General features: G+C 32.2%; 4 protein-coding genes across 4 annotated transcripts; 1 reads left to right on the top strand and 3 right to left on the bottom strand.

Moving 5' to 3' along the window:
* The first annotated feature begins 1,386 nt into the window (after window positions 1-1,386).
* On the top strand, window positions 1,387-4,206 carry LOC125807969 (uncharacterized). Its single transcript, XM_049487730.1, has 3 exons — window positions 1,387-1,582; window positions 1,843-3,829; window positions 3,945-4,206. Exon 2 carries the CDS (start codon window positions 2,110-2,112, stop codon window positions 2,758-2,760), a length of 651 nt encoding a protein of 216 aa, XP_049343687.1. The 5' UTR covers window positions 1,387-1,582; window positions 1,843-2,109; the 3' UTR covers window positions 2,761-3,829; window positions 3,945-4,206.
* A 974-nt stretch (window positions 4,207-5,180) lies between these two features.
* On the bottom strand, window positions 5,181-6,053 carry LOC125807779 (non-specific lipid transfer protein GPI-anchored 5-like). Its single transcript, XM_049487517.1, has 3 exons — window positions 5,712-6,053; window positions 5,590-5,625; window positions 5,181-5,464 (listed from the first exon to the last, which is right to left on the bottom strand). The coding sequence occupies exons 1-3, from the start codon at window positions 6,025-6,027 to the stop codon at window positions 5,361-5,363; spliced, it is 456 nt and encodes a 151-aa protein (XP_049343474.1). The 5' UTR covers window positions 6,028-6,053; the 3' UTR covers window positions 5,181-5,360.
* Window positions 6,054-7,615: 1,562 nt separating this feature from the next.
* On the bottom strand, window positions 7,616-8,908 carry LOC125807778 (non-specific lipid transfer protein GPI-anchored 5-like). The gene is made up of 3 exons (XM_049487516.1): window positions 8,529-8,908; window positions 8,033-8,131; window positions 7,616-7,901 (listed from the first exon to the last, which is right to left on the bottom strand). Exons 1-3 carry the CDS (start codon window positions 8,848-8,850, stop codon window positions 7,768-7,770), a joined length of 555 nt encoding a protein of 184 aa, XP_049343473.1. The 5' UTR covers window positions 8,851-8,908; the 3' UTR covers window positions 7,616-7,767.
* Window positions 8,909-10,583: 1,675 nt separating this feature from the next.
* On the bottom strand, window positions 10,584-11,675 carry LOC125807881 (uncharacterized). The gene is made up of 2 exons (XM_049487625.1): window positions 11,524-11,675; window positions 10,584-10,780 (listed from the first exon to the last, which is right to left on the bottom strand). The coding sequence occupies exons 1-2, from the start codon at window positions 11,570-11,572 to the stop codon at window positions 10,584-10,586; spliced, it is 246 nt and encodes an 81-aa protein (XP_049343582.1). The 5' UTR covers window positions 11,573-11,675.
* Between the last annotated feature and the right edge of the window lie 679 nt (window positions 11,676-12,354).

The following is a 12,354-nucleotide window of genomic DNA, read 5'->3' as shown; positions in this document are numbered from 1 at the left end:
ATGTACATTTGAATTTATACTAAATGTATATGATACATAACAATTACCACACAGTAATGTATCGATCTCAAACCTAACATCTTATGAATAACAATTACTTATTTAATGTATCTAGTAAAAATACAACACTTATCAATTTACACAAAATACAAAAATAGTAATGTATTGGTAAATCTATCCATCTCGAAAAAATAATTATTCAACATTATAAAAGGGATGAATGTATCTCTTCAGCCTTTTTGTATGTTGTATTAATGCATAACAAATACATTGAAAATTCAAGCTCTTGTTTCTTCACCTCAACAATGTATCGGATCTCTAAATTTTTCCTTAACTCATCGATCCCTAATTCAACTGCAATGACTGATTCGATATTCACAAAATCAATATTTTGACCAACGACAATTCCATCACTTTTGTATCGTCCATACCTCACATCACTTTCCCAAAATTCGGAATGTCTTAACAAAATCGTCAGGTTCATGTTGTATCAGTACAATTTTGTCGATAATTTCGATTAAAAAATTGAGAGTTTTTTGGAAGAATGAAAAGAAGAATTTTGAATTTTGAATTGTGCTAGCCTGTTACAATTTGCCTGGGCCCATTGTCAATAACATTTTCCTGTGATTTCCTTCCACTATGTATCGGATTTTCAAGTTTTTCCTCATCTCATCGATCTCCTACAATGGTAGATTTGAGATTCACAAAAGAAATTGTTTGTCCAACAATTATTCATTATGTATCTTATCAACTTTTCAGCAAATCTGAATGGTTCTTCGATGAACAGGGAGAACGATGAATAGGATGAAGAAATTTGAATTTGTTGGTTTTGTTATTTGAATTTTCCATATTTTCTCTTTTCAACGTAACAACTTGATACATAATGTATTAGTATTAATGTAATTTTCATCATTTCATGATGTCACGGAAGAATGGAGCCGAAAAGACAAAAAAAATTGAGTGAAATTTCCAAAAGAGCAACAAAAATAAGTTTGAAGCCAAAATGGTGACATTTCAATTTTTTGCCTTTTCGACTTCGGACTCTATAAAATAATACTATGATCAAAGAAAATAAGAGTAACACCAAGGGGTCCTATTAGATGCAAAAATATGGCTGTTTTGAAAATTTTCCCTATTATATATTATTGCAAATTTTAAAATTAATGATAAATAGGTAACAAGTAACAACCATTTTGTAAATAGTAAAAACCGAAACGACGTAAATAAGCCCAAAATCACAAGTCAAATGGATCCACAAAACATCCTACGGAGACCGTGTCATTTTCGTAATTACATCATAAAAGAAGGGCTATTTATCCAATGTCACTGGACTTCAAACTAAATTTGAATACGACTTAGGATTAATTTCAGATCCGGAGATTCAGGTTTCGAAAAAGCTTAAGGACTGAATCTATGGTGGCTCGATTATACAAAGAGAACTGACAACCATACAAACCAAGTACAGTAATATCTACTGTTCATATCCAATATATGTTTCTTTGCTTATTAGGATAAGGAGAAAAATCTCATCATAAATCACACTTTTCAGTACTCTGCTTCACTATATACTTTCTGACATCAGGTAATTTTCTGAATCTTTACTGGAAAATTAAATTTAGAACTTTGATTTGTATGAAGTTAGTACAATTCTTTGATTTTTACATATAAAGTGGAATGAATTTATCCCTGAAATTGAGATGTAGTAGTTGTATTATATGATGCTAGACTTTTTTGCTCTTTTTTGTTTTGGGTGTTTCCATTTTGTGTTATTGATTTGTTTGATCTCATGTTACTTGACTGATGTCTTTTTCTTTTTGCTTGTTTTTTGTTACTGGATTATAGATCTGAAGAAACTGAAGGGTGAAGTGGTGATTGTGGATAGATTTTACATAAACGTGTATGTTGAAGAATAGTTTGGATTCAGTGATAGTGATTACCTGGTAACCTATTGGTTGAGTGAAAATTTAGGATCTACAGTCATTTTACAGCATTTCAAAGCGCCAGTATGAATCTTTGAACTCTGTTGTTTCTGGTTAGATTTTCAGGCTTGTCGATAAGATAGTGAGTTATAGTGAAATTTGATTGAATCGGTTATTGGCTCAGTTGAAAATGATTGTTGTTCCTCGGCATCGGAATCAAAACTGTGGGGGAAGTAGGGCACAAGGCCCTATTCGATTTGGGTCATTTGGTTCACCTCCCTTTGGTGGGTTCAGGGAGGTAAATTGTCGGGCTTTTGAGTCCAGAGCAGGTTCATATCAAACCCAATCCAAGTCTTGCAAGAAACCTGTCATCAAACGGGCCCTCTCGGGTTCCTTGTCTCCCAAAACGCGACCACCTTTAACATCACTGCCTGTTAATACTGTCAAGTCTCATTCTGAAAATCAAAAGAAATCAGGAAAAACAGCCAGAAATTGCACGATTGCGATACCATTTAACCTCAAAGTGGATGTTGATTCTAGGAATGAGGATTTCTTGAATGATGTGTTACCATTTTCTGAACTATGGGCTGGGCCAGCATATTCGAATTCTCCTTCTCCTAGTTCTTTGCCCATGCCCAAGTTTTTTCTCAGGCCTAAAAGGAATGCCTCTCTTGAATTTCCTACTTCTGTATCTGATATTGATTTACGTCCCATTGCCAAGTCTGCACCAGCATCTCCAACCAGGGAGCGCAGCCTTTCTCCGGGAATTGTATATGATGGTACTGACTCAGTGACACAGACTCTTCGTCGCATGCTCAACCTTGAAATTAATGATGGATGAATGTGTGGTGGGAGGTCTGAATAGCAGCTAAATAGGGGATTATGTAGTTTTCGTATTGGGTAATAGTAGATAGTTCATTTGGTGAATAAATCACTTTTTAGTTAGGAAGTTATCGTCTCGCTTAGTGTTTGTCATGGTAGATCAGTAGTGAAGTTTCAACACCTGTCAACAACACCTGTCAAGAGTGGTTATTTTAAGGGGAATTTTATATGAACAATGGCTGGTTGATCAACTCTCTCTGGGTATACTCAAAGTTCGTGCATTTATGTGCAGACATGGTTAGACTATGGAAGAAGAATCTGGGTGATGAGTGGAGTTCAATTAATGGAGTATGCTTGTGCATTGATCAGTGGAAGAAGAATCTGGGTGATGAGTGAGATGCTCCTATTACATTACAGTAATAAATAGATAGCTTGTAGTTCTTTGTAGAGGTTGCATAACTTGTTACTCAACTATCTTTAATGCCCTGGAGATCAATTTGTTATAACCATCAATTCTCATTCTTGATTCCAGTGTCATAGGATCGTTCGTTCTTATTGCCTCTTCATGTTCCTCTAGATATTCTGTTAGTCGGAGATATTGTATATATCTTAGACCCTACCAGAATAGCATCCCTTTAGACTTCTGTTTTATTCAGTTACTAGACCTTAGCCTTTTCATCCAATCTTGCATCCTTACCTCCTCTATCTCTTGGTAGATTCAAATTCATGACTAGAAAATAGGATATTTGGTATATATAAGTCCTTGCTATTCCTTGAATGCCTGAATGGGCTGGTCATCATCATACCTTTGTATGTATTCTTGTCATTTTTTCTTCTTAACTCTGAATAGGATATATCTCCTACTTCCTCTTGAAGTTGTTTCCCCTTAACCAATTTTCTGTTTTTTGGGAATGAAAATTGGGTAGGGGAATTAATAGTTACTTGTATCCTTTTCTGTTCCTTGTCTTCGGTATCTTCCCTTTTAGCTTTCCTCTTGCTAGTCCAATTATGTTTGTTAAGAGGTTTATCCTTCGCCAAAAAAAAATCATCTTTCCTATGGAGATTGTTGATCCCTAGCTATTGATAAGGTAAGACTTCAGTTTTTTTTTAATTATCTATTTTGATGTTGTCTATAACTTGGTATCTAGCTACAAGTGCTACAGTTTATGCTTATATTTGATTTTTTTTTTCTTTTCTGTGTAGTACTTTTAGTTGGAGCTGTTGGAAGAAGATCGTTGAGCTAATTGTTCTCCCTACTCTCGCCATGGTAGCACTACTCGTTATGTGTCATTTCAGTGTCTTTATAAGATATATGTTGTCTGTAGGTCCTTCGACCAAACTGGTAGTTACTACTGCAGTAATTATCTAGTTATGTCATGTTTTAGGTTTTGGAGTTTTACTTTTGTTGTTGAACTTGTTGTTTTTAAGGTAGCATTTTGATTAAGACATCAATTGTGTTTCTCTGCTTCTGTTGTTTGTCTCAAAGTCTGGTGTTACTAATGGAGTACCTATTTTGGTATCAGATTTTTTGGATGTATCATATGCTGCCTGCTTATGTGTACTTGGTAAATGCGAAAGCATTTTCGATATTGGAACAAAATGTAGGTCATATCTACTGATATCCTTGCTAGTTTTTATCTCAAATCTTTAGTCATGATACATTTACACAAGATGAGAGCAGTTCATCTGTCTTTAACTAATAATGAATGTATGCACTTGTTCGATGTTAGCACATTATTATATACTGGATGCTGACAACGAAAGCTAATATTTCTTATTTGTTTGTCTTACTATTTGTTTTAATTCATATTTTTTTTTAAAAATGTTTCTATCACTTTTTAGTAATCTTTTTAGACCACATTACATACTAAAGACTACAAGATTAAAAAAAACATTTGGTGCATTATAAATGTCTTTAATTTAAAATTACAAGATTTAAAGTTACGGAGTCTTCTCGAGTCCAAAATGTGGTCCACACCCCATCATGCAATACGCATTATAGAACTGATTTTGTCATGCATGGAGCATTTTCTACCAACTAGTTTGTTTAATTGTGCACGTAATTTAGAAAGGACAACTATATATCACATGTGCTTGCATAATTGATTAATACAACAACCTGGTTGTCGAGTCTGTATTGTGATCAAAGCAGGTGATCGCTAAGCACATAATCATGTAACAATTGGAATAGAGCAACTATATCTTTCTTTTAAATTAGTAATATATAAGAGGCTCTAAGCACATAACTGTTGAACCACATATTTGCTTGAGCATATAATAGTATTGGCAAGTTTTGGAGATTCCACATCTCGAGCTGAAAATAAATTGTTCAAGTTGATCGACTATACGAATCTGTAACTCATAAGTAGTTGTAATGTACCTGGCGTACTTAAAAAAAGGATTGATCATCCAACACGACTATAAATTAATATAATCTTGATTAAGTCTCTTTAATACAGTACATCTCAAAATTGAACAAAGTACATCAAAGCCTCTGCCTTAGCGTAGTGAATTACAAAGTTTACATCAAATTAACAAAGTAAACAAACAAACAAAAAAAAACAGTAACGTAACCAAATTGTGCCAAACTCCAAAACACACTGCAAACAAAAGTGGATCTCAGATGGTGGTGAATGATGCTGCAACTACAAGGGTAAACAAGAGAAAGTATGGCAGCTTTATGGTGTATCCTGTATTTCCACTTGGTTCACCCTTAGATCCAACTGCACAAACAAAAAAAAAGAGAGTACAATAAGAGTTTTATTATTTTTTTTGAATTATTATAAAGAAGAGGTTTTGTTCTTATTATTATACGATTTTTTAAAATATAATTTATTTGGATTCGTACCTGAAGAAGATCCTGGAGAACCAGATGGAGTAGTAGCTGAAATATTTACATATTGACAGAGAAAACAAGTCAAAAAATGGCTTTCGTGGTACTAAATAGGCATGATGATGAACTTAACTTACCTTTACAGAGACTAACAGAGGGTGTCTGAACATTACAAGCTTTGGGAAGAGCCACAGCCTGTGTTTGATTGACATTAATTCCTAAAGAAGAAGAAGCACCACCATTAATCACTTGACACAAACATTGTGGCTCATTTTTCAATATAGTGGCTAGTTGAGTGCAACATCCTGATGATGGTTTTGTAGCATTCCCTTGTATATAATCCAAACAAGGTGCTAATCCAACAATCACTTGTTGACAATTATTTGATTGACCACTAACTTGTATTGAAAAAATAGCCATAGCCACAAAAATTGCACAAGCAAACATCTTCATTTTCTTGGAACTTAATTAATTTCTTCTCAATATCTTACTTTTGGGTGGTGATCGATGAGTATTTGACGTATTCAGTAGTAGGATGGAAATAACAAGACAAGTGTTTATAAAGGGGAAAATAGTGCAATAAGTTGAAAAAAGAGAGATGGAATTATGTGTGGGTGACCCAACCTTGCCTACCTTCATAACAAATCCATGTGTAAGCATTTATCAGTTTTTCCTCCCTACATTCTACTTTATTATATACTCCCACTCCCTTTTAGTCGGTTGAATTTTACTTTTCAGTATTGTATTTAATTTAATATTTTATTTGTTGGATAGTTCAAAATTAACATAGACAAACACCACTCTATAGTCTCCACGCTTCAAAAAGTAGTTAGCTGTCATATTTATGAAAAGGTTATCTTTTCTTCCAGCAAAGATACGACTACTGTATTTTGTATTCCTAGGATTTAACTAACCTATATATACCATTATTGGTGATGCTCTCTTTTTAAATTTATTTAGGAAATAATTGTTCTCAAACACTAGAAATTTTAAAAAATGGGTTTTTAATTACTATCGATATAATTGAACTCTTTAAAGCATATGGAGAAAAGTATAAATAAAGGATATTATAAATTGTTACAGCAAAATTAAGGAGGCTACCGGTTTAGTCAAACTCGATTGGTCGGCAACTTCAGTAGTAGCTGGGAGAACCAACCAATAATGACTTGTGGCCGCCCCTTTTTATCAACCCAAAGGTCTATTTTCACAAATCTAAACAATTTTGTTTTGATTTGTTTTGTGTTGCTATTTAATTTTGTATCTTAACATAAAATATAGTACGAGTTTTTTTTCTCTCCTAAAAGTTGGATAGATTCAATCTATAGTTAGAAATTCAGATGCGAAATTATAGTATTACATATGGGTTCAGACAATTTAGTAGTTTTTTTCCCATTTATTGTTTGTAGTAGAAAATTTATTAATGCAAATTCAATAACTAGATTGAGCTATGGATTCGAAAAAAATTCAGACTTCATAACTCTTGGTTATTTGACTATAGTTATTGGGATATCTTAAAATGATCCATTAAATTAATATGATCAGAATATGAGCCAATTATTAATTAATGGAATTTCTTGTCTACTCTATATGTGTAAAGTACTCATTTGGCCAAGAACTTTCATTACATCATCTCAAAACATTATGTATATCATGCACATGCTCAAAACTTATAGTTTCAGAGAGTTAAGTTGTAGGTGAGGGTTTAGGCTACTCCTTAACAGTTCTAACCTAATCAGTGTATAAATGTTGAACTTTTATGTGTTAGGTATTTATTTATAGGTATAGATAAATTGAACTCTTTATTAAGAAATTTAATTTTGTTACTTGCAAAAAATAAATTAGAATTAGTTACCAACTTTTGTTACTTTACTTCATAGCTAATAAAATTCATCGTTAGACTTAAACAAAAGTATATAATTTGTCCGTCGCTAAATTCTATATTTTTTAAAGTAGTTATGTAACATATTCAGTTAAATAGTTTATGAAGCCACATTTCGCCAAGAAGATAAAAGATAAAGAAATTAAAGAACCCTCATGAGAATTACTCAAAATTAAATAAGTCACAATAAATAATATAGGTAAATTACAACCAGTATGACACTCCCACTAAAACAGAGGAACCAAAAGAATAATAACAACAGTAATTTTAATACAACATTGACATAAAAAATGACTTTTTTTCTCCAAAAAACTTCAGAATCCCCTGGTGGTCAAAGCAACAAACAGTAGGAACCCAGCTAAAGTACTGATAGAAAATTTTGAGTTGCTTCCTGCAGATGATGATGATGATCCAGGTGTTGAAGGAACTGTTTTTGAACCTGTAGCACCTACATCAATGAAAACATTTGCGCAAATTTGACTTATGTATACTGACAATATTAAAATAATTTTTATACTATCAGGTCAAGTAAAAGATGATCATAGTACAAGAGATGATAAAATATTTTATTTGAAGTACCTGGAGTTGCTGGGATTTCATTAGAGGAATCAGATGGGGTAGTTGAACCTGCAGGAGAACTTGCTGGTACTTCAGCTGAACCTGTTGGTCCATTTGCAGCTATATTTTTTTATGCACAAAACAGTCAGTTAGCTAGTTCATTAAACATGCAAATATATGTTGTAAGAGGTTATTTATTTAATCATTATAACTTATAAGTATTCATGATGTAAAGAATTTCTATAACTATGCCAATGTGGAGGCGAAGCTAAGATTTGAACTATCTGAGTTCTAAATTCTAGGATAGTAACGTCAAGTGTTAGTATATTTAAAGCTATTATTTCTTACGTTACTTGTAATTATCTTTTACATGACCTAATAATATTAAAATTTCTTCTACATTGTGAGTCGTGTTATATGTTTATTATTGCAATATTTCATTATATCAGCCAAAAAATATATGGATAAACAAAAACGTTGTAGAGAGGTTTGACAATAGAATGAAAAATTATGTTACCATTGCACCGGCTGGCAGGAGGAGTTTGTAAATTGCATGCACTAGGTAATCCTAGAGCAAGAGTTTGATTAATAGCAATACCAAGATTAGAACCACCACCATTAACCAACACACAAAGGCATTGGGGATTGGATTGGACAACACTAGATAGTGATGTGCAACAAGATGAAGATGGTGTTGATGAATTTCCACTAACATAATTCAAACAAGGTGATAATCCTACAAGTGTAGTCATACAACTTGATTGAGCTAAAGCTCCATTCCAATTAATGGCCACAATTAGAACCATGACTAGAGCCATTACATTGATTTTGGATGCCATTTTTCTTAATTTGAGGCTAAAAGAAAAAGAAAATTATTGGTTGATTGTATGTTGTTGTTGTTGTTGTTGTTTTGAATGAAGAGGAAGAACAGGGTATTGAGGTTTATATACCAAAGTTTTTAGCACAAAAGAACAAGAAAATATAGGTATTTTTGTTGGCCAACTTTTAAACTAATGAATGGTTAGCTAATAGTAATAGATCTACTTTATGATGAGGACTTATATTCTATTATTCTAATTGACAACTGTTTACCTAATTAGGTGATCTTCCATTTGTAGTATTATTTGTTTGAAAAGATTTTAATTTTCTTCTAATAAAATCTGTCTTTGTACGGACAAGTTTGTCAACAAATGTTTATTGTTACGTGTACGAGCACATTAAGGGTGACTTACTGCAACACGTTCTTGCATTGCACCGTCAATAAGTTAAGCTCGTTAAAAATTACTTTCATTTGACCTCTAAAATGATTTTTTTTTTTTTCATAGTCAAAATAAATGTTGGTGGAAGCTTAATTTAAAACTACAAATTTCAAAAAGTAATTTTAAATTTTGTAGAGAAACAAATTATACTTATAAGACGTATGCCGCTGAACTCAATACTTTATGTGTAATAATATTATCAAAATTTGCAACAAATACCGATAAGTATGAATCCATATATAACGTCTTCTAATAAATCTTGACATGTAATCAATCACAAATACTAATTGATGTATATATATATAAATTATAATTGACTGGCCAACCAATACACATATTAATATTATTTGAGTCGTGAAGAAGAATATTTTAACAAAGAGAGTGTAACGATCGAGTCTCATGAGAAGCAAGCATTGAATCAACCTTAATTTAAGCAAAAAAAACAGATGGATGTGCTAGGAAAGAGGAAATCCACAAAACAATTCCACAGTTTAAGGTATACATTATTGTATAAATAGGGTAGGGAATGAACATTACAATTAAGGAAACACTGTAAAATAAACAAGTTAAAGAAATAAAAAAAGAAAAAAATGGAAGGTGAAAAGCTTGTAGCAGTGTTTCTGATGTGCATGGTTGTATTTACAGTTGTGTGTGAAGCGACAGAAGAAGAGTACAAGGATTGCTATCACACATGTCACGATGAATGCACAGATAAACAAGGACAAGGTTATACCTTTTGTGAGATGAAGTGTGATGCAGACTGCTCCAAGAAGGATTTCGTTGGTAATTATTTATTTATACGTCTTATTTTTAATACTTATATAAAATGTTGATTACACAACCATCTTCTGTTTTTTATTGCAGCTCAATTCCCTAAATTCAAGGCTTAATGCATGAGGACGACTACAAGAGCAGAAAAAGCATAAGAAGAATAAAGCAGTGGGATTAATTAATTAATGTATTTCTCTTCATCAATTTCTTTTCCACTGCTCATTGTAATTTACAAAATTCAATAAAATCTTAATTTGAGTTGCACCTGCTTAATCTATTTTTTGAAAAGCAAGCAAATATTATAAAATATTAATGACTGTTATTCCAACAACCAGAGTGCAGAAAAAGTATTATATTATACATAAGATCACTACATATATATTATAAGATCACTACATATATAGTAACTTCATATGGAGTTTCACTTTTACATAAGGAAAGATTATATAAGAAAAACTTAACATCATCTAATTTATAACAAAAACTACATAAGTAATATTGTAACTGCACTTTATTGATAAATTTGAAAGTAAAGAGATCGATTAGCAAGGATATTCACATGCACAAAAAGGGCCATTAAAGCCAATTTGCTCAATGCATTGGCCACCAGCAGAGGGTCCAAATTTGTTATTGCAGAAAGGTAAACATTCCGGTTCAACTTTGCCTTCATCACACAATATTTCTGGGTGTATTTGGTAGCATGTTTGTCCTAATATTTCTGATGGGATCATCATTCCAACTGCATTTAAAATCATATATAATCAATATCATGCACTTTTAATTAATTGATTGATTTTTCTCTCTAAGTTTAATGTTTTAACAATTAATTAAGAAGCATCACTTGAAATAGAATAAAAAAAATAAAAATCTTTTTTCCTAATCAGGTTAACAAACTCTCGATTAATTAGCTCAACATGGAAAGAACAAGTTCAAAATCACAATCAATTCCTTTTTCTATAGTTCATATGTAAAGACCAACATGGGTTGTGGTACAGTGGTGGGACTGTTTCACCGTTAACTAGATCAGATTTCGAGTTCAAGCCTCGAATATGGAAAAAATCTTGCCACACCCGATAGGGCTCTAGCGATACAAATTTAGTCGGGGCCGAACACCGAGTAGACAAAAAAAAAAAAAGAAAAGAGTGAACTGTAAGATTAATTATGGATCTATCAAGACAACAATAGAAAGCTACGAGTCTTAGATTTTGATGTAGCTTTCCAAAAAATTAGTTCTGAAGAAAGAAAGAAAAATTAAACAGGGTTTTGCACACAAAAGGACTAAACATGAATAAAAGGGATCGATCGAAGAAGACCTTCTCCTTTCATCTAACTTAATTAATCGTCTAGTACAATTAAAGATGGATTATAAACGTACGAGAAATTATCTATTTATATATGTGTAGGCGGTAGCTAGCCAGTACAAATTAAAATCAACAATACAATATAATGAAAAAACATGTGTGTCTAGTTAATTAGTATTACCTAGAAAAACAGCAGCAACGAGAAGGGAGCAAGTAGAAATATTTGCCATATATTTCTTTCTGAAAACAAAAAACAGTTTTAAGAGCTTGTTTATGTTTTTTGGTCACACCAAATATATAATTTGGATGAGTTCTTTGTCATTATTATTATTATAAGTTGTGAAAATAGATGATTACTCTTTTTGGCTATGACGATTAATTACCATGAAAGTGGCCTCTAATTAATTGTCAACAACAAACTGTTTTTTTCGTCGAATAATGCAAATAAACAACTGTTTGACCACTAGTGACAGTGATTTAATTGATATGCCGACGTATTCTATTTTATTTAATCATTTAGCAAATAAACAGCTGTGTTAACACTAATGGCCGCAGTTTGATTTTTTTTTTTTTCGCGACATTGACCCCATTCACGTAATAACGTGGCAACAGAAATTTGAGTCTAGTCACAAATTATTTGGTCAGCTACAAACTTTTTTATTATTATATTTTATCGATGTCGGTCATAAACTAATTCTTTTCTTTTGTATTCTTCCATCTCAAATTATTTATCGTAATTCCTAGAAGTAATTATTTCAAATAATTTTACATGGACTAATTCTCTTCTTATTAGTGAAAAGACGCGTGAGAGATGTTTGAAGGCTACGTAGGTTAAAAAGGTGTATAAAATTACCAAAAAAGTTGGTTTAGTCGGGGGAGGGGGGAGAATAATAAGATCTTAATTTAATTAAGGTGTGTCTCTGACATTTCAGTCATAATCAAGGGGTACTTGTGCGGTTGTGCCTTATCCCTATGATATGTGTGTTTGCCTATGCTAAATTTTTTTAAATCA

This window comes from Solanum verrucosum, unplaced genomic scaffold, assembly GCF_900185275.1.
Source record: "Solanum verrucosum unplaced genomic scaffold, falcon-dt-bn FXZP01000183.1, whole genome shotgun sequence".
Classification (NCBI taxonomy): Eukaryota; Viridiplantae; Streptophyta; class Magnoliopsida; order Solanales; family Solanaceae; genus Solanum; species Solanum verrucosum.
The sequence above is the reverse complement of the archived record's forward strand: the minus strand, read 5'-3'. Positions and strand labels throughout refer to the sequence as shown.